The sequence below is a fragment of the Bos indicus x Bos taurus genome, chromosome 10 (genome assembly GCF_003369695.1).
Source record: "Bos indicus x Bos taurus breed Angus x Brahman F1 hybrid chromosome 10, Bos_hybrid_MaternalHap_v2.0, whole genome shotgun sequence".
NCBI classification, from domain to species: domain Eukaryota; kingdom Metazoa; phylum Chordata; class Mammalia; order Artiodactyla; family Bovidae; genus Bos; species Bos indicus x Bos taurus.
In genome coordinates this window covers 8,403,746-8,425,134 of record NC_040085.1, presented here as the reverse complement: position 1 = coordinate 8,425,134, position 21,389 = coordinate 8,403,746, and the positions used below count along the sequence as shown (strand labels likewise).

Genomic DNA, 21,389 nt, shown 5'->3' with positions numbered 1-21,389 from the left:
TACGAGAGCTCCCCATTTCCCAAGCCCTACTTTTTCTCCCTAAGTCATGGCTCCCTAGTCTGGGGCCTTCGGACGCTGGCTGTAATGCCTAAAATGTGTCGCAAGGTGGCAACGTTGTGGCGAGAAAAAGACATTAAAAATCGGGATTTTTTTTTTTCAAAGCATATTTTCCCTATTAATGTTTCATTTAACTTAATTAGAATCTGGTAAACTAATTAAAGTAGCTACGAGCCCCGCAATCAGCAATAATTCGTATAATTATTGATAATTACATCCATACCAATCGCTTGGTTATTAACATTTGGGGGGAACAAACCACTTCTGAAGGGAATCGGAGCCCAGGAGGGTTTTTGCGAGCTCTTTCTAGGTCGCATCCGCCTACACCTCCAATCCACAGAGAATCCGGTCCAGATGCTGCGCCCTTTCAGGCTGGCCCCAACTGCCTGCGGCGCTTTCCCCCACTTGGGGAAATTCGAAAAGGAAAGGTGAAATATTTACCAGGTTCCTCTGTGTGGGGCACAGCCAAGGAGTAACTTCCTACGTAGGCCGTAAGTGTTGATCCCATTTTACAGAGAAGGAAAGTGCTGTTTCCTAAGAAGCTGTTCCGTCCAGAGGGAAAGGTGCGCGAACTCTCCCAACCTGCGCTCCTCGCCGGGTGCCAGCTCCGCTCACCCCTAGAGCGCGCTGGGGACTCACGTCTCGTCTCTTGGACCTCGGTTTCTGACCCGGTTGGTTCCACGCATAAAAACGTCCCCGCTCCCTGGAGAGTCCCTATGGGGACTCTCGCGTCTCGAGGCGAGCTCATCCCTCAGCAACACCTCACAATTTACCCAGCCATTCTCTCAGTCCCCTCTGGGTCTAGCCCTCGAATGTCCTGGGACGGGAGGGCTCGGAGCCCCAGGACTGGGTGCTCCAGGGTCTGGCTTCCTGCCAAGATCGCGCGGCGGATCTCCCCTCCAGGGCCCCTTCTCCAAGACCGTGAGCGTGCCCTTGCTCGCCAGCTCCGCCCCGGGCCCTTTGGACGACCAGCCAAAAAACTTCCCCAGCAACGCAGCCGAAGGCTCCCGGGTCCCAGCTGCTGGCTCGGTGGGAGCAAGGGACGCCCGCCTCCAGGGTCTCCACCCTTGGGGTCCAAGGCCGCCCAGGGACGCGCAGTGAGAGTCCTGCGGTGTCTGAAAGCAGGTCGTCGGGGCCCGCTAGGTCCCGGCCGCGCAGCGCGGCCCTGCGCTTGCTTCCTCGCAGAGCGCGTTCACGCGCCGCCAGGGGCGGAGGCCTAAATATTATTTTAGAAAGAATGAAGGGTAGGACAGGGCACCACTGCTAGTCAAGTAAGGAGCAGAAATTGGAAGTCAGGTCAGAATGACTCCCAGGACCGTGCACACTCTCCTCCCTCTTGAAAAAGCGCGCTGCCGTTTCCATCTTTTATCCGAGCCCAGGCAGCGAGTGCGCTGTGGAAACTGAGGCCGAAGGGAGGCCGGTGGCTAGGTAAGGCCTCGTAAACCGCGGCCGTCCCCCGGAACTCCAGCGGCCGGCGTATCTCACCTTCCTCCTTGGGCTCCTCGACGTCCGCAAACCCGCTGGGACTAAAATGGCCGGAACGTCCCAAACCGCCAGGACTCCATGCCTCCTGCTAGCGGCGAGGCAGGCGGACATCTGCACAGGCCTGCGAGGCCCAGGCCCATGCCACGTATTTCGCCCCCGCTCCGCTTGGAGCTCTAGGCCCGGGCGGACGGCGCCCGGGCCTCCTGGCAGTTCTAGTTGAACCCGGGGCTCCCGGCAGGGCGCGAATTCCATCTCTGAGCGCCCTGGAGGAGGCTTCTCCGGTGGAGCAGGCATGGACATGGGTAGGAGTAAATTCTCAGCCCCTGCGAGCGCTAGAGGGAAGATTCAGAGACCTCACAGGAGTTCTCATTCCTCGCCGAGGCCCAAAGGAGGGTCCTAAACGCGGCGCGGGGACAGCCTATGGCCTATGGGGCAAGCTGGGTGTGCCTGAATAACCAGTGGAGAGGTCGCGGTGCTCGCTGCTGCCCACCTGGTCAAACACGGGTCTCAGCTCGGGGGTCCCAGCACCCGCGCTGCGGTCCCCACGCCCCACCTGTTGCGCCTGTCTCCTCCCCGTTCCTCCCCTCGCCACACTCCTATCTCCACAGCCCCAGAAAGTGTCGGTTTTTTTTTTTTTTTTCCTTTTTTATTAAAAACAAAACAAAAATCAGGGATACAGGGTGATCTCCCCAATCAGGCTCAAGGTGGTCTCCATCTCGTGAGTCAGTTGTCGCCCTTTTTAAAGTGCTGTTACATCAAGAGGTTACAACAACAACAACAAAAATAGACAAAGCAAAAACCCAAGAGGGAATGCAAAATGGGACTGGAAGTAGGTCCAGGAGAAGGAAGCAAAATAACTTACAGCATAAATAAATTAAAAATGAACCCATTATTACTGAACCAAGAGACTCACAATACATTTATATCCATTGCACATAGCCACTTTGTCATTAGGAACGAGTTTCAGAAGTGGACTGGGAGGGGAGCGCGGGGCCAGCGAAATTGCTACATTGTATTCACAATTGGGGTTCAGAGGCTGTACAGGTAGGAGAAGCCCCCCTCTCCCTTTTCTTACCCCCTTTGGTCCGTTAAGACCATGAGACCCGATGCCCGGAGTTGAACCATGAGGCAAGGTGGTATTTACAATTGGAAACGGATACTGGGTCCTGGTCTCGGGCTCCCAGGAGGGAGCGGGCAAGGCCGAGGCGCCCGGGAGAAGGGCAGGCGGGCGGGAGGCTGTATTTACATCGGTCCGGTCCGAATGGCTTGTATCTCGCTCTCGGCCGCCGCGGCCGCGGGTATTTACAAGAAGAGAGCAGCATGGCTTGAGGGCGCGTGGGCGCGGCTGGGCCGGCCCTAGGGCAACAGCGGGGGCTTGAAGGAGCAGTTGCCAGTGCAGTGCCGGGGCGTCAGCATCTTGCAGGAGAAATGGTGCAGGGCGTCGTGGGCTTCTGGAGAGACAGTCGATTGGGCCATGTTGGGCTCCTGGCCTGCCTCACCCACGCGGTCCATGGGCTCCCTCGCTCGCCTGTCTACCCACGTCTAACCCACCCCCTTCAGATTCAGGAGTTCTCAAGCGAGAAGATCAAAAGGTGGGAAGGGGGTAGAGATCCCGGCCATTCAGAACCACTGCCCTAGTTCAATAGCCCCATTTTACAGAAGAGGAAACTGAGGCACAGGAAGAGGGAGATCGATCAGCTCAAAACCAGATTTGGACCTGGTGACAGATTTCCCAATGCCCAGAGCTCAAGGGGCTCCTTATCCCTGCCCACCGTTCTAGGATAATTTCTCCATTAAAATGAATTCTTCTCTCAGTTACTTATCTCTGCAGACCTGGCCTTCCCCCTCATCATCACTCATTCATTCATTCATTCATTCGCCCGCACAGCCAGTGCCTGGCACCTCTCCTTTGTTCCCCCGCTTCCGCACCTTTTAATTTCTGCTGGATGGCATAGCGTGCCTTCCGCTCCTGGTCAAGTTCGTTACAAAGAGTATCTGGAAGACATAGGAAGTAGCCGGTGAGGAAATGAGACCACCCAACGGCCCGTTGGGGTCACAGCCCGGGCCTCACCCTCTTCTCAGCGCTCAGCCCCTGGCAGAAACAAGTCCCGGCGACCGAGGGAGGGGGCGTCAAAACTCCAAACTGCAGCTTGGCTGAGGGAGGAAATGGCCTGGGATGGCGCTTAAAGGCAGACGGATCTAACCAAAATTAAAGCAAACTTAGGCATTACTTCCCAGGTAATTTTACGCCTCGATTTTTAATTTAGAAACCATGGAAATTGCCGCGATAAGAAGTTCAATCACTCCATGTAATGATGCCTGCAAGCCGTTTGCTGGGCTCGCTTGCCATTCTGAGGCTAATCAGAGTATACAAAGGATATTAAATAAAAAAAATAATTGTTAAATTACCTTCAATTTAAATCCAAATGACTGAGCCAACATTGCGGCTCCTGCCAGACGAGAGGCAGTTACGGCCCGTGCACGCGCTCACCTGACTCCCGTCTTACCTCTGACAATTTGCAGCTGTTGCACCATTTCTTCTCGATAAGCCAATTCCCTCTTCATTTGATCCTGAAAATTATCTGTGCAAATTGATTAAGTGAGAGCTGTTACGCACAACCCCCTCCCTCGGCCCCCTTTCCCCACTCCCCAGCCCCACCCCACCCCCTCTGTCTTTGGCCTAGCGGGAAACCCGGCTAGGAAAAGAAGGGTTCGTTGGTTCTGACTGCATGAGAAGCAGCAGCAGCTGCCTGCACTGGGTCCCCGGTCCAGGCCAGGCAGGGCATGTGGGAAGAAGGCTCTGGCGATCAGGTGGGGTGGGTCTGAATGAGGGTACCTTTGAGACTCTGAAATTCTCGCTCCAGCTTCTTGCGAAGCTCCATTTGCTCCAGGAGCAGTTTTTGCAATTCGTCTGTGAAGGGGCGAGAGTGGGATGTAAAGGAGGAAGGTGGTGGGACTCAGGTAGCCTCTAAGGCACCCAGGTCCCACTCTGGCCAGTAGCCATGAGATAGGAGTAGTGGAGGGTGAGACCAACTGGTAGGCCCTCAGCGCTCAGTGTTTCCACGTGCATCCAAAGGATTTGGGAAGAAAATGGGGTTAGGGGTTTAAGTTGTCCAGGAGAATCAAATTCAGAATAGCAGAATGCTTGTTGGACTTCTAGGTCCTGGGCCCAGGTACTAACCAGCATGGTATCTGCTTTAAATTGTTCTTAACTCTGTAAGTTTAGAGGTAGGCCTAGGAAGACTCAGTTCATCCCTTCAATTGACAAACCTAACCTCTCCCTTCAATGATACAGACCAGGAAGAATCCGGTCAAAGCCTTGGACCTCCACCCTAAAAAAATACATATATTCATAACAGTTTATTTATAACTTTAAGAGGTCCCAGGACCCCAAATCCAGGCTAAGAACACTCATATAAAGCAGAAGGATTTTGAAGGCAAACTACATCACCCGTAAAATCTGTACCTGGGAACAGTGGAAGACCACAAATGCTTCACCCCCCCAACACACATGTTTCCAGGCCCAACCCTGGGCTGGGGTGGGGAAAGGGGGCAATTGGGTGTGGAAAGCCCCACATGTGCTCTCAAAGTTGCTTTAGAGGAGTGGCAGGGAGCTGCCTCTGGAGCTATTGGTATCTGGTCCTCTCCTCGAAGGTGCTCAGAAAACGCAAAAAATGAGAGACAGAGGAGCAAAGTGGGGTTAGAAGTTCCTTTCTCTGCTTCAAGCCACACTCAGCCCCTGCAGTTGAGCAGGGACCCCATTCCACAGACAAGGTCCATCCTCACCCCATTTACGGTGAGGTGGAGTCCGTTATGCATTGATTTCAGGAAAAGAAAATAACCTCTGAGACACTCCCGAAGTAAATGCCTCCTCAAAATCTTGCTATTCAGATGAGGTTGAGAGACCTAGATTGTCCTTTCTCATTGTCCACATGCGTCAGGTTCTAAGGATCATTACTCATTTTTCTTTCTCACTGGACTATTCAGACAGGCCTGGCCTTGGGAACTCTGGGGGTGGCTGGTTCCCTCCCCCTACTCCCTTCACCCTTCCACCCTCCCACCCCCCACCTCTGTGCCCGGGTAATGTGTCCAGGGGATTATCCTTTCCGGTCAGTGAAGACTGGTTCCTCAAGAGCCTTGTCTTCTCTCACTCACTCCTGCAGCAAAAACACCCCTCAACAAGAAGGGATGATTTCCCCCAAGCACAGTGTACACCCATTTCATAGATTTAACCTCACCTCTGGCCAGGTTCTCGATATCCTTCTCCACTAGTTGAGTTCCTGTGACATCTAGGGTGAGCCCATCTTCGCCTGGGATACAAGGGCAGGTAAGAGGGGTTTTGTTCTGGGAGAGGCCTTGAGAGGGGAGGGGTGAGCTTCCTGGTAACTGAGCTAAGTTGAGTACCTATTTCAGACCCTCTGCCTTTAGAGGAGACAGTTGCAGGCATCCAATTCTTCCCACCTTCCAAACCATTATTTTAGGTCACTCAGAGAGTGGACACCCGCCCCCCCCCCCCCCCCCAGGAGAGTGGAACCAGGGATAATAGGCTATCTTAGGGCAGGAAATGTTCTTTGACTTGTTTTATGTGGGTGATGGTGCTCCTCATATCCTTCTAGTAAGTCTCCTTCCCTTACCCGGGAGAGCCCCAAACCCAGCAAGGAGGTAAGCAGTTCAGGAAACCTGGCCTGACCCTTGCCCATTGTGTTTAAATGTCTATTTGCTCTCCTCTCTGCCAGCCGCGAGAGGAGAGCAAATGTTTATCCGGCAGCCCCTGAGGCTTGATAGAAAGCCTCCCTCGAAAACTGGAGTCGGTGGAAACCTGGGCGACCTGGGGTCCAGCTCCCGGGTTGGGGAGCAGAACGAGGGTCCTAGGGCTCACCTCGGTCTGTATTTGCCGGACTTGGCTGGGAGATACTCCTTTGGTCTGGATAGCATTTCCTCGTTTCCAAATCGTCGGCGGTCGAGTGATTGTCTTCCTTATCTGGCTCTTAAAGGCAATAAACCGAGTTTCAAGGAGAGGCAAAGAAACCGTGACCCGGATACGGCCAGAGCTGCCGCGGTCGGGGCGCCGGAGCCCTAATTAAAAGCGTCGTGGCCGCCGCTGGTTCCCGGCTGTGCGCCTGGGCTCGCACCCTCAGGCTTTGGGCCGGGCACCACCTCCCCCGCGCGCGATCTGCTCATCTCCGGCTCCACGCCCCCTCCCCAGCCCCTTGGAAAAGAGCAAAACGAGCAGCCGAGCCCACCAGGGACAAGCGACCTACATCGCGCGCAGATACTGGGGCACCGCGAGCGCGCGTGGCCGCCGGGTCTACCTGCTCCGAGAACGCGGCCCAGGAGGCGACCCGCGGGGTGGCGACAACGGGGGAGACATCGTGCCGGGCTCAGGCTGCCCGGATTTCCGAGGCCCTCAGTTCATTCTCTGAGAGTCAATGGGTCCCGCGGGCACCTCCGCGTTGGGCTGCGGCTACCGCGCACTTCAGGGGTCCCTATGCGCGTGGCCAAGCGCCCCCACCCTGCGCCCGGACCTCTCGACCCAAACACTTGCTGAATAAATGAGAGAATTTGAAAGACGTGCCAGGCGTGGTTTTTGAAAGGTTTAACCCAGTGTTTAAGGTGTAGGTGAGCGGTATCTTTGCGATGGAGAGGGCGGTTTGTTGTTAAGTAACCAAAAGATGCAAGTTGTTGGGAGTCCTCGCTTAGCTTCCTTTTTCTTTCAGTGTTTTGCTTTCCCTCTCCCTCTTTTTCTCTGCTTGTCTTTCCTCCTCTAGTCTTCCCTCGCAGGCCTCCTCTGGCCCCGGCCCTCTGCCCGCGGTCCCCCCCACCCCCATTCCATTGGCCAGCGACCTCGGCAGGGGGCGTTACCGTGGGCCTCTGGGGCGCAGAGGTAGGACGCCGCGGGCCCCAGAGCCGCCGCCGCGCTCTTCACGTGCTCGTCCCTCTCGGGCGCGTACACCTGCGGCGGCCGAGAAATGACAGGCGGTTAGGGGGGCGCTTGACGGCGGCTTGGAGCTGCCCAGCCCTCCGCCGCAGCCAAGAGAAAACCTGAAGGGGTGGCGGAGGTCTGCTTGCCCGCGGGACCCCAGCGCCCCGAGAGGCCGTGACGCACGCGGCGCAGCCTGGAGCCCTCGGAGGTCGCATCGCCGTTTGTAGTTTCCCGGTAATTGCGAGCGCCCTTGAGAAAATTACCCGAGACACAAAGCGGTTCCCAAGCCAAGGGCCGCTCAAAGCCCACCCCCACCCTCCTCGCCGCCTCTTTTTCAGCATCTTCTCTCCCGCCCGCGCCCAGTCCCCGACATAAATGACACCTTTCGCATCCGGCTAGTAATTCGTGTTTTAATGGACCGAATGGAACTGTACAGGTGTGCCCACCCACTGTCAAATGGCGAACGATTCAGGCTTAGCTGCATACCCCCCACCTGAACCCGCGGCCGCGGCCACCTGAGAGCCCCTCTCCCGCCCCGCACACCGTCTCGACAGCTTCCTGCCAACGAACCCTGAGGTTCCCGGGGCAGGAATTCTGCGACTCGGAAAACTGCGAGTTGGGGTGTTGAAAGATTCCGAGGACCCCGTACTGCAGCTTGAGGGAGAGGCCTCCCTCTTTTCGGCTTACTGGCCCGTCTTCCCTGGGGCTCTGATCCCCATCCCGGAGGGCGTGCTACCCGCCCGGCCTCGTGAGCTCTTTTCTCTGGCTTTTGGTCTTTTTCATCCAGACCTTTTGATTTCTATCTCTGTATGACTACAAATCTCGGCCTGTCTCCTCCCTACTCCCGTCAACAAAAACACAGCACACATAGTTTTCAGGCCTGCTCCTCCCACCCCCACCGCCACCCCGATCTTCCGAAACCCTCAGTCAGGGGTCCCAGCGAGTCCAGCTCCACAGAGCTCCGAAGCTGGGTCTACCGAGAGCAGCCAGGGCCTACTGCTTGAACGCCCGCTCAGAAAAAAATTCCCGTCCCCCACCCGGCCAGGGCCTGCCCCACAACCCAGAGCTGCCGAGGGGTAAACAAGGAGGCGCCACCAGCGGGGCGGGCTTGGGGCTCACCTTGGCGGGCGCGGGGCCCCCCAGCGGTCCGCAAGCCTCTCGCAGCTCATAGCCGCCGCTTGGCGAGCTCTTCTCCGGTCTCCGCACCATGTCGTCGGCCGCCAGGTCCCCAAATGCGGCTCGACTGGCTGGGGGTAGCCCCGGGCGGCGCCGGGGACGAGGGCTGCCGCCTTCTGGAGAGTCTGTGGGACCGTCGGCGCCGGACGAGGTGATAGACGGGGGTCCTGCGGTCTGGTCTCCATTCGGGCTGCCTCCTGTGCTGGGCGCACCGGGCTCGGCCTCATCCGGGGCGCCCTCTTCGTCGGGGAAGCGGTTGGACTCCACGTCCACCTCAGGCTCGTCTGCAGTGTCCACGTCGGGGGAGGCGGAGTGGTAGCTGGAGCTGCCCTCGCTTAGAAAGTCCGGGCTCACGTAGCCGCCGCCGGTCCCTGCGCCCGGCCCCGGCCCACGGGCTGGCCCACCGCCGTAAGCTTCGCGGGCGCTACCGTAGAGCTTGGCGATGCTTTCGGCGTCCTTGACTACAGGCCTGAAGGCCGACACGTAGGAGCCTTTGCGAGCGGGCGGCGGGGGCGGCGGGGCCAGCGGGGCCAGCGGGGGCGGCAGCGCCTCGTCCGCGCCGTCCTCGTCCAGTGGCCCGCGGGACAGCGCGCTGGGGCAGCGCTCCTCTGCGACCAGGCCTCCCTCCTTGGTCGGCTCGGTACCGTCCAGGGGCTCGGGGCCGCCACCTCCCGCAGCAGCCGCGGCCGCCGCTGCTGCCGCCGCTACGGCCGCCGCCACAGCTTTGGCTTGGCTCTGCGCGGCCGGATAGGGCGGCACCGGGAGGCTGCCTGCCGCCGGCCAGAACATGGGAAACGTCGGGTACACAGTGGCTGCGGCGGCGGCCGCAGCTACGGCCGCCGCGTCCTTGGCTGCGCCGGAGGGCTGGTGACCCCAGAACATGGCGCCGCCGCCCGGGCCTGTCCCCGCCCCGGGGGGCAAATGGCCGGTTCCTGGGCCTCCCGCTCCTGCCCCAGTGCCCGCGCCCCCGCCACTCCCGGGGCCTGGTCCGCCCTTGGGTTCGCCTGCGCCTAACACAGGGTCATCCTTTTTGGGGCAGAGACCAAAGGCCGTGGGGAAGCCATAGGGATGAGGGAAAAGCGGTGGGGGCAGTTTCTGCAAGAGGCCAAAGCCCTTGCTGGGCACTGGGATCACAGGGTAGCTGCGGACCCCGGCGCCGCCACCAGGCCCTCCAGGGCCCGCGGGGCCGCCAGCTCCCGCCGCCAGACCAAGTCCCCGCTGCGCGTGAGGAGGCGGCGGCCCGGGAGGCCCGGCGGCCTCTTCTTCGCCACAGCGCAGGCTTTTGTGCGGCGGCGGACCTGGGGCCATGTCTGCGCCGCACCCCGGGCCGCCCCCACCGCCGCCAGCACCACCCTTCCCCTGTCCACCCGACCCTCCGTTAGCGCCGCCGCCGCCGCCTCCTTGCAGCGAGAAGGTCCGCTTGCGGGTGCCACCATTGAACATGGCCTTGACGTCCTCCCAAGCGTGGCTCAGTTCGTCTGTGGCCGACTTGTCACTGAGTTTGAGGTGTCGGCGCCACGAGTTAAAGTTGGCTGCGTCGGGCTGCGTGTACTTGGCGTCGGGTGTGCGGTGCGAGTGGAAGATGAACTTGTTAGGCGAGAAGTACATGCTGCAGTAACCGCACTTGATGCACTTGGCACGCGAGCTGTTGTAACGCGCGGGGATGAAGCTGCCACGCGAACCCCAGGCACACTCGTGCACCACATCGAAGGCGAAGTTCTCGGGCAGCTTGGGTGGCTTGTGCTCGCCGAGGAACGACTTGCATAGGCGTTCGGCCTCACGCTTGGTGATCATGCCGCAGCGGCGCGAAGAGATGGGCATGGCCCCTGCCCGACGCAGAATTTCCAGCTGCACCGGTGTGCACTGCACGCACGTGATGCCCAGGGCCACGCGGCGGTTGTGTATCTCATTGTAGCTGTAGTTCTTGAGGAGGGTGTTGGAGATTTGCGCCAGGCATAGGCGCTCCTGGCCGTCGATGACCAGGGACACGATAGGCACCCCGTACAACGACGTCTCGCCCACCTGGTTGGGTTTGAGAGCGCTGGAACCCGAGTAGGGCTGCAGCTCCTGCTTGGAGTTGGGAGAAGAGTTTCCCTCGCGCCCCGGCCCCAGCTGAGTGGTGAGAGCCTCCATGCCGCCGCTCCTGCGAAACAGAGAAAGCAGAGAGCCGATGAGCCATTTTCAGCGCCAACGCCGCTCGGGCCCGCCCAGCAGGGCGCGCAGAGTCGGGCGCGCGGGGAAACTTGGCAATGGGGAGTCCTAGCTCATTCGCCCCCTGGACGGGCCTTTTGTTATTCAGACGCGTGCTGGCGCTGAAACAAAAGCCCCCGGGGTTTGGAGGAGGAGTAGGGGTAATTGAGACCTCAGGAATGCCTGGGTAGCTAGGAACCCGATCCCGTTTTCGGGCTGGGGAGGAAGTGGGGCCCAGAGACGGCGAGTGACTTGCCCAAGGCCACACAGCAAAGCCATTGCAAAACCCAGGCTTCCTGGTGCCCAGATGCGTAAGACTTCGGCCACCCTCGCAGCCTGCCCTATCCGCCCGGGTCCCGAAGCTCGGACTTCGGGGACAGGCCGCCCCTCTGCTCAGTCGCGCATGCACGCGGGCGGGGGCAGCGCTGGGAGGAATGGGGGGGAGGGGAGGGGCGGTCACTGCCCGTCTCCAGACAGCAGGGGGCGGGGCGGGGGGGGTGGTAAGGAGAAGGAGGAGGGTCTAGAGGCCGTGAGGGAGGCGGAGAGAGACAGAGACGGCCGCTGTTCGTGGTGCTGAACCCGACTCTCTCCAAAGCTCGCCGTGAGCGCCCAGCCCTGGAGCTGCCCTCACTGCACCCAGCTCCGTGCAGTTGGCTCCCCGGGATAACAGGACTGCTTTCCCCAAACACAAGCTTTTCCTCTTACACCCGGAACCCCGCGTTCGTTGAGCAGAAAGATTCCGGCTGGAAATATAAACCGTTTTCTTTCCAGCCATCGGTGGGATCCGGGTCAAGCAATTCCTAACCACATTTCCTGCATTTTTAAGCTGCAGTCTAGACCCAAGCTGGTTTCCCTCCGGGTCAGCACGCGGGACGAAGAGGTTCTCAAGGAAGTTTCTCAGAAGCCACTTCTTGGCTTGTAGCCGCCTGCCGCCTAAGTTTTCCTCCTTCAGATATACTTTTCCCACTCAGGCCAAACGCAGTCTCTAGGTTCTGAGCTTCCTCTTTGGGGGACATCCCACCCCCCTTTTTTTGGAGCATCCTTCATGCGGAGTTGTCCTGACTCATACGGGCTGAGAGGAATCCTGACCCATCTCTGAAGCCACCCTAAGGTTCCAGGTCAAAAGTTACTTCTGGTCCCCAGCTTTACTCTCTGGCCGAGATAGGGAGGCAGTCGCTCTATGGACAGCGGCAGCGGGAAGGACCCGAGGACTGATGCTTGGGGCCCCTTAGATGGCCCAGCCCAACCACGTGTCCTCAGACAGGGAAGGCTCGCACTGGGCCCACAGCTGCAGGCAGTCCTGCGGCCCAGACAGCCCAGTCCTGAGGGCTCCTCCTCTAAACTCAGCAGAAACTGACAAATCCATTTTCAAAGGGCAGCTCCAGCCAGACAGGGCACCCGAGCTCAAAATCCTGGGATCTTCTCCCCCTCTGCCTCTCTCCCTCCTTCATCTGTCGATCTTATCTGTCCCTGAGCTGTCTGTCTGTCTCTGCTCGCTCCTCTTTCTCCCATCTGTCTTCATACCTTCTTCAAGTATCAAGCTATATATCTGTTATCTGTTTCATCTTTATCTCCGTGGATCAAACTGAAACTAGTTGACCCTTCTTTTGCGTCGAAGTCCCTTGCAACGTTTTAGGAGGCAAAAGCACTGAAAAAACTCCTCGGCTGAGGTATCAGCAAGAAAAGCCCCGCACCCCGCTCCCAAAGGGTCTTCAGGCTGGCTAGGGAGGTGGAAGTGGGGTGCCGCGGCTCTGGGAAATGAAGACGTCTTCTCGGTTTCCCGAAATCGGCAAATGTGCCCTGCCCGCATGCAGTGAAGGCATAGCCCTGAGCCGAGCGCGTCTTCTCCAAGCTGAGGGTCGGGAGTCCCTTCGGGGTCTTTCCAAGTGGGAGGAGGGGACTCCGGACCCCGGAACCAGGAGAAGGAGGACCCTAGGAACGGAACCGAATTTCAAAAGCTAGGGCAAAGCGCTGTGCGCAGCGACAAGGAGCAGCGGCCAGGGCGGCTCTGGGAGCCCTTGCCGGCTCCTGGGGCTTGAGGGGTGAGATTGGAGAGGGCGACGAAGAGGGAGTCAGGCAGCACAGAGAGTGAGGCGATGGAGTCTTGGGGTCTAATAATAAAAACAACCACAAGAACCCATATCGGAACTAAACGAAAAAAGCTGTAGAGACAAGGCGCGGGGTCAGCCAGCTACCGGGCGCCGGTACTCACCGTGCGGCGGCGGCTGGAGCCGGGCGAGCGGTGAACGGAGGTGCGTGGCGGGCGGAGCGGCGGGCGGGAGTCGGGGATCCGCCGGGCTCTCCGGGTGACGGCGCAGCCCCTCCCCGCGCGCGCGCACAGCCGCGCTCCCGGGCTCCCCGCTCTCACACCCGCGGCCCCACTGGCCCCTCCCGCGCGGCGCAGGCTCTCAGCAGGCGCAGGGCTCCAGGGTCTCGGGCAGAGAGATGTGTGCCCTGTGCGGTTGCCCCTGAGGCCCTGGACGGGCCCGGCGCGGAGGCCGAAGCCTGGAGAGCATAGCGCGGCGACTGGCAAGGCGCGGGGACAGCCCGAGTGGCGAGGCCAGCGCGGGGCGGGCGCGCCTGACATCTGCGAGCCGGGGCGCCACACCCACCGCCCGTGCAGTCACTCGCGCCCTCCCGGGGTCCGATAGCTAGCCCGCGGGCCACGCGCCTGGCCCCGCCGCCTTCCCGCAGCTCCCGGGTCTGGGCGCCCCAGGTAAGCGGCCACACACCTGTTCCCTGAGCCCCGCACCAGCAGCCCAAGCTCGCTAAGGGGACCGGGAGGAAGGAGGAGCCCGGGGCCACAAAGTTTGCCCCCAAGAACAAAGTGGGGGAGGGCCCAGCTCTCCAGGCTAAGGGGCAAGAAGCTAGACCAAGGGCTAAGGAAGACTCAGAAGGAAAGGGCTTGAGAATGCATACCGCACTCTCGGGCCAGGGAGGTGACCCTGGGAAGTCAGAGCAGAGATCAGGGTGTGAGGTGCCAGGGGATAGTAGCCGGGAAGGGGCAGAACCAACTCGCCCACGCTTCTGATTTGGATGCACTGGTGTCAGGACAGCCTCCTCTCTCCTTCACTGAGCTGTGGGCTTGGGAACTGGGTTTAGGGGGGTCCTAGGCCTTTAAACCACCACCCCCACCCCACTAACACCAACCAGCCCAGGGCAGGAGCCAAGTCATCGCTGGGTGATATCTGGGGTCAACTACTAGTTGAAAGCTAGATCCCTCCCTAGCTCTCCTGTTAACTCAGTTTCCTGGTGGGGGGGTGGGGGGGTCTAGCCCCTGATGCTGCAGACCCTCCCTGGCATTTTCTCTCTTCGAAGAGCTTCATTTCTTTCCACCCCTTAACTTTTCTGTCGATTTCTGTCTTCACCGTTCTTTCCCCGCACTGACTCGGTAGGTCCGGTTTTCTCCTTCTCTCTCAATCTGCGTCTTTCCTTATTTGAGTTACCAGTCGTACTCCCTCCCTTTTTGCCCGCACCCGGACACCCCCTTGCCCCCCACCCCTCTGTGGCATTAAGTGTCCTTAATGGACACGTTAATTAAACTGTAATTAATCATACTGTCCAGTCCAAGTTTGAACAATTACCCTAATCAAACAGAAGTTAATAATGGCAGGCATGGCCCGGGGCGCGGCGGGCTGCCCGCGCAGGGGGCGCAGCGGCCGCGGCAGCTCCTGACACGGGCAGCAGCGGCGATCGCAGCCAGTCCTTGGAACCCGGGCGGTGCCATAAATCTTCCGCGGCCAGCGGCGCCCGGTCGCCCTCGCCCCCGCCCTCTCGTCTTCCCTCTCGCTCTGGGTTTCAGGCCCTCTCCCCTCCTACACTCCGGCTCTTCTAGGGTTCATCTCCCATTCTCCTGCACTTCTTCCCTGTGCTTTTCTCTTCTCCGCGGGTTCGCAGGGGTCTTGGGAAATGCTTCTGGGGGTGGGAGCAGATCGGCCAGGCCTACCCTTGGAGAGAGGGGACGGCCAGGCCCTATAACTGGCTTGCCCCCCGCTCCTCGCTTGTTTTCCGGGGCTACAAAACAACCCCACCACAAGTTTGAGGGCTTAGTCTCTGCTGCGGGGTCTCTTCTAGAGGGATTCTTGCTCTTTCACCTTTATCAGCTCCCGCCTTTCTCTCTCTCTCTGTTATTTCCTTGCCTTGCTCCCGGAGCCTGCTCAGCCCCCTTTCTCTCTCCGAATCTTGTCCCTCCGCTGGCGCGTCTTTCCCAGGCTCTACCTCTGTCCCGCTCTAACTCTGTGCATCTCCACCCCCGCACCCGCCATCCCACTTCCCTCCAAGGAAAACAGGAACCTATTTCCTGTCCCAGTCCAAGAGCCGTCCCCCAGATCCACCCCTCATCCCCCTCCCTTGGCCGGCCTCCTCACCCCATAATTACAATCCCGTTCGGTAATTATTCTTAGCCTCCTAATGATTTTTTAAAAGGCATCTCAGAATTCGGTGTGATGGTGACAACGATCCTGGAGCCCGGACGCCCTCAGGGTGGTGGGGGTTGGAGTGGAAAGACGATGGGGAGGATCCCCTTGAGCTGGGCCTGTCTCTCCTACCTCTATTGTACTGCGATGGCCAGCAGTGCCTCTGGGGACGGCCTCCAGGGCACTCCTGGCAGCCGGGCCGCGCGGTCCCGGGGGACTTCTTAGACAAAAGTTCCCTTTGCGGATGCAGCACCGTGGGGTGCGGGGGTAGGGGATGCAGGTTGACCCCTGCGTCTCCGTTCAGCACCAATCGGCGGATAGCTCCCTGCGCCCTCTCTGACTTCGAAGACCCACCTTGCTCTTCCACCCGGTCTGAAGCAGAGAAAGACTTAAACGCATATGGGCGAGGTTGGGGAAGCAGCTCCGCTCGCTTGAGAGATGGTAATCTCCGAGGAGGGGTCTTGGTCGGGCCTGGACTCTGCGCTGGACCAGCGTCCAGTTGGTTAGTTAGTATCACCGCAAAGAGCATCTCAGTTGGCAGAGCCCTTTCTCACAACGACCCTGGGAATAGGTAAAGATCATTTATTCCCATTTTACAGGCAGGAAATCGAGGGTCAGGCAGTGGAAGCCAACTCACCCAGGCTCCTCAGTCAATAAGGGATGCAGGCTGATCTCCCAGACCCCAAATATTGTGTCTTGCACGCTGCTTGGAGGGCCTCGTTTAATGAACGGAAGACAAGTACCGCGCAGCTCACGAGGAGCTTTTAGGGTCGCCCTCGCAACACTCCGCGAGGAGGAAAACAGGCCTAGCAAAGCCAGGTGACTTGCTCAGATGCAGGCAGCCAGTGTGGGGCGGCGCTGGGACTTGAACTCAGGCTCAGACGGGGGAGGGCGGCATCCCTTTTGCTCACAGTGGGCTCTGAGTCCTGCAGCTCAGTCCAGCGCCTGGGGAGTGCGCTAGAGTCAGTGCCCTTGGCCTTTCTGACCCCCACTGGCGCTGATTCTATTTTACCCACTGCTGGGTGCACCAGGGTCGGAGGGCCAGGATCAGGGACGCGCCTGGCGTGCACCCCACCAGCCCCCGCCGGGTCCATGCTGCCTCTGAGTCCCTGGCGTCGCGTCCACGCAGCCGGGCGTCCCGTGCCCATTCCAGCTCTGTCTTGGGCTGCGGCCGCGCCTCCTCCGCAAGCACATATCTTTTACCAGTTGAATTAACGGCAGTTTTCGTCAGTTAATTAGGTTTAATTTACATAATTAGTACAGTATAAAGAGGATTGGGGATAATCATGGGGTACGTAGCGCTTACTGTGTAAACACGTATTCTGAATTAAAAATCAGATGTAATTAAGGCGCGCAGGCCCTGTTTAGGCAGGGTTTTAATTGTAATGAATTTCTAATTAACACTCAATGATTGCCAAATGCAAAGGGCTGTAAAATTTTCTTGTAGTTTTGCTAATTTATTGTTTACTTAATATCTGGATATTAATCCGACGGCCAGATAGACCCTAGCCCCGCCCGGCCGCCAGCTCTAGCAAATGAAGGTGGCTGGGCGGGTGGGGCCTGCTGGCCGCATCAGCATACAGAGGTGAGGTCGTGTGGGAGGCGAGGGGGCCACAGAGCCTTCTCGAAGGTGCTCAGAAGTGTCCACCTGGCTCCGTGTGGGGACAGCAAGACTGAAGCTTCCGCCTTGTGGGGGCGGGACTGGCTGGAAGCCGCACACTCTGGGTTCCTGGGAATCAGAGGCCAGGCCAGCACTCCTCCCAACGAAGGACTCCTGGGGACATCAAAAGGAGGGAGGAAGGTCTCTGCCTAGATCCAATTCTACTGACCACTTGAGTAACCATGGACCCTGACTTGGCCTCAATATGTGCATCTGTAGCATGGGCACACTGGTGCTGAAGGGTTGACTCAGAGGCCCAAGAGCACTGAAGAGGAACATCTTTTTTTTGTGGAGCCTTGAGGGGATGGGACCCTGCTTGAGTGTAGGTGGCTTAAGCTTGGGGAAGGGGCAGTGCCAGGAGAACTTAAAATGGTATGAAGGTTGCAGGGTCCCGCTCTGCCCACTCTGGGGCTCTCTCTGCACTTGGGGATGAAAGTTAGGCTGGGAGGTACTGAGGAGGGAGCCCAGAACAGACTTATTTCCCCAACTAGATAGAGATCCCCAAGGCCTGAACAGAGGTATTTTGAAAGAGGAAGGGTGAGTAGTTCAGCTGGCCGCAGGACTCTCCCTCAGCCCCCAATCTCTAGTTCGGTTCCCAGCTGCCTCCCCTATGTCAGCCCCAGCTTGGCCCCAAGTCTCTTTCCAAAGTTCTTAGCACAGGAGAGACTCTGTAGACACGTCAAAATTTCCTATAAACCCAAGGAATACATAGGAAGAAAATTCAATGGCCCCGGAGGTTTCTGCCCCCATAGAACAGCCTACCTTGTTTTCTCTCCCAAGTGCCTGCCTTGCAGAGGCCTCAGAGACCTCTCCTGGGCACCACACTGAGCCTCCTCCAAGCCTGTCTGCTTGCTTGGACCTCTCACTCCTGTCTGTCTGATGCTATTTTGTTTTCATCCTTGGATTGTTCACTGGTTAATAGCTCCTGATTTCTTTGTGGTTGTCTTCTGTCTCTCCCACTGGAACGTTTTGTTTGTTATCGTATTGCCAGGGCTTAGCACAAGGCCTAGTACATAGTTGTCGCTCACCATGCTTGCTAAATTAATGAGTGAACGGCATTTGAGTGGAAAGGCTGTGAGATGGGTTGGCCATTGTGACGGAATGGTGCCTTCGGTGTCTAGTAGCCAGCCTGGTTCTTCAAAGAAGGGTTGAAGGTTCTGTGATCTCTGGTGATGTCTAGGAGGATATTCAGAGAAGGCGATGGCACCCCACTCCAGTACTCTTGCCTGGAGAATCCCATGGACGGAGGAGCCTGGTGGGCTGCAGTCCATGGGGTCGTGAAGAGTCGGACATGACTGAGTGACTTCCCTTTCACTTTTCACTTTCATGCGTTCGAGAAGGAAATGGCAGCCCACTCCAGTGTTCTTGCCTGGAGAATCCCAGGGACGGGGGAGCCTGGTGGGCTGCCATCTATGGGGTCACACAGAGTTGGACACGACTGAAGTGACTTAGCAGCAGAAGGAGGATATTGGGATTCTCGCCTCCCACATGGATTCAAGCAAGGCTACTCAGGCAGAGCCTGTGAAGGCTGCAGGCTGCTTCTCGTAGAAGGAGGAAATGAGCTCTGGGAGGCAGGTGGGGAGCTGCTGGCAGGTTTACTGAGTACTCACTGATAATAAGGGTTTCCTTCCCAGAGCCTCCTCCACACATGATTGGGGGATGGCTGGGAAGAGAACAGACTCTGGACTCAGCAAGGCTTGGGTTCAAATCCTAGGTCTGCTCTTGTTGAGTCTCCGAACTTGCATCTGTAAAATGGTTCCTGGCCTTAACGGGTCAGGGCTATTCAGGGTCTCACAAAGATATCGTAAGAATTAAATAAGGTGCTGAGTATATGGCATATAGCACAATCTTGGACTAGAGTGAGCGCCTTTTGAGCAGGGATTCACTCTAACCCTAACCCTAACCCTCTCACAGTCCCAGCCCTACACAAAGCACATGGCACACAGTAGGTGCTCAACATCTGTGAGTTCCCTTCCCTGGCAGCCTCACATCAGTTCTGGACAATTGCCTGAACCTCAGTGGAGTTCAGTCTGCTTGCTGGGACAGGTTGAGCTTTATTCAAATGTCATTCACATACCATATAATCCACCTATTTAAAGTGTACAATTCAGTGCTTTTCCATATCTTCAGAGAGTTGTGCACCACCACCACCAATTTTTTAAAATAGTTATTTATTTGGCTGTGCCAGGTCTCGTTTGCAGCATGTGGGATCTAGTTCCCTGACCAGGGATCGAACCTGGCCCTCCTGTGTTGTGTGCACAGATTCTTAGCCACTGGACCACCAGGGATGTCCCATCACTATGAATTTAAGAATATTTTCATCACCCCCAAAAGAAATCCTGTACCCATTAGCTATCTAGTTGCCAGACCCTGGCAACTACTATTTTCTGTTTGCCTATTCTGGACTTTTCAGGTGATTGGAAATGTACAAAATGTGATCTTTTGTGTCTGGCTTCTTCCACTGAGCATATTTTTAAGGTTCATCTATGCAGCAGCATCTATCATTACTTCATTCCTTTTTATTGCCAAATAATATTCCATTGTATGGATATCCTACATTTTGTTTATTCATCCACTGATGAATATTTTCATTGTGTCTACTTTTTGACTATTATGAATGAAGTTGCAATGAACAGTAGTGTACAAGTTTTTGTGTGACTCTATGTTTTCATATCTCTTGCGTACATACTAAGCATACAATTGTCAGGTTATATGGTGAGTAAGAGAGTGAAGTCACTCAGTTGTGTCCGACTCTTTGCCACCCCGTGGACTGTAGCCTACCAGGCTTCTCTGTCCGTGGGATTTTCCAGGCAAGAATACTGGAGTGGTTGCCATTTCCTTCTCTAGGAGGTCTTCCTGATCCAGGGATTGAACCCAGGTCTCCTGCATTGTAGGCAGACGCTTTACCATCTGAGCCACTAGGGAAGTCCTGGTTATATGGTAATTCTATGTTAGTCTTTTTAAAGGAATGACCAGACTGGTTTTGTAAAGCACTGCACCATTTTCATTCTTGCCAGTGATATATGAGGGTTCTGGTCCCTCCACATCTTTGACAGTACTTTTTATTATCTTTTTTATTATCTAGTGGGTATGAAATGGTATCCCGTTGTGGTTTTGGTTTGTATTTATCTGCTGAGTCACAATTTTGAACATCGTTTTCATGTGCTTATTAGCCATTTGTACATCTTTCGAGAAATGTTTATTCAGATCCTTTGCCCATTTTCCAACTGGATTATTTGTACGTTTATTATTGAGAACATTCTTTATATATTCTAGAAACAAGTCCCTGATCAGATACATGATTTGCAAATAACTTCTTCCACCCTGTGAGTTGTCTTTTCACTTTCTAATGGTTTCTTTTGAAGCACAAAAGTTTTTAATTTTGATGATGTCCAATGTATCTATTTTTTCTACTTGTTGCTTTTGGTGTGAGAACTGAGAAGGCTTTGCTGAACCCAAGATCATAAGATTTACTCTTATATTTTCTTCTAGGAACCTTATAGTTTTAGCTTCTACATTTTGGTCTCTGATCCACTTACAGTTAATTTTTTGTGTACAGTTAATTTTTTTGTGTATGATATGAGGTGGGAATCCAAATTTATTCTTTTGCATATGGATATTCAGTTTTCAGAGCACCATTTGTTGAAAATATTATCCTCTCCCCATTAACTTGTCTTGGCACCCCACTGGATTCTCTGGCCTGGAGAAATGACTCTCTTCCTTTCCCCAGGAGAGACGGGGCCTCCCCAGAGAGGGGGCCCAGCCAGCCTATTTCTAATCTTCACAATAACAGTAGATATTATCATCCTGCACAGTAGATATTATCACCCCTGTTTTGCAGTTGAAGAAACTGAGGCCCCAGAGTACAGGGACTAGCTTGTCTTGATTCCTACCATTTCCCCAGCTCCTGGAACACAGGAGGTGCTGAGGAAGGATCTGATGAATAAACAGTGTCTCCAAAGCCTGAGCTGGGCAAGCTGGTGCAGTCAGAGGTCCTGGGGGAGTCCCTAGGCCCTGGTACTGAGATAACTGAGGCGCTGTAAGGGTCACCCTCCAGGGGTCAAGGAGACAAGAGCACTGAGCTCTGTCGGAGGAGAAGAACCAAGAGGGGAGTAGATCTGAAGGAGGGAATAAGGCTCCTGGAAAATGGGAGTTACTGACACTGGATACAAGGTGCTGGGGGAGGGGAGAGGGAGAGAGAGAGAAGAGCAGGCATCGGCTGGTCAGTCAGCTGAGGATGGAGGTCTGGAAATACGGGCTTTATGAAATGATGCATGCACTTCACAGGTGGCTCAGGGGTAAAGAAGCCGCCTGCCAATGTAGGAGTCATGAGTTCAATCCCTGGTCCTGGAAGATTCCCTCAAGAGGGAAATGGCAACCCAGTCCAGTATTCTTGCCTGAAGAAACCCACGGACAGAGGAGCTTGGCGGCCTACAGTCCATAGGGACGCAAAGTGTCGGACATGACTTAGTGACTCAACAAC

General features: G+C 56.6%; 1 protein-coding gene across 1 annotated transcript; it reads right to left on the bottom strand.

Moving 5' to 3' along the window:
• Positions 1 to 2,172: 2,172 nt before the first annotated feature.
• Positions 2,173 to 10,774, bottom strand: SKOR1 (SKI family transcriptional corepressor 1). The gene is made up of 8 exons (XM_027553052.1): positions 8,585 to 10,774; positions 7,405 to 7,495; positions 6,422 to 6,529; positions 5,781 to 5,852; positions 4,379 to 4,453; positions 4,050 to 4,124; positions 3,472 to 3,537; positions 2,173 to 2,993 (listed from the first exon to the last, which is right to left on the bottom strand). Exons 1-8 carry the CDS (start codon positions 10,772 to 10,774, stop codon positions 2,899 to 2,901), a joined length of 2,772 nt encoding a protein of 923 aa, XP_027408853.1. The 3' UTR covers positions 2,173 to 2,898.
• Positions 10,775 to 21,389: the final 10,615 nt, after the last annotated feature.

Excerpts from the sequence above, each read along its gene's own strand:
- SKOR1 (XM_027553052.1), bottom strand. The coding sequence starts at position 10,774 with ATGGAGGCTCTCACCACTCAGCTGGGGCCGGGGCGCGAGGGAAACTCT. Across the intron at positions 5,853-6,421 it reads TCCGGCAAATACAGACCGAG|GCGAAGATGGGCTCACCCTA; the intron begins GTGAGCCCTAGG and ends CTTGTATCCCAG. Across the intron at positions 3,538-4,049 it reads ACAGCTGCAAATTGTCAGAG|ATACTCTTTGTAACGAACTT; the intron begins GTAAGACGGGAG and ends TATGTCTTCCAG.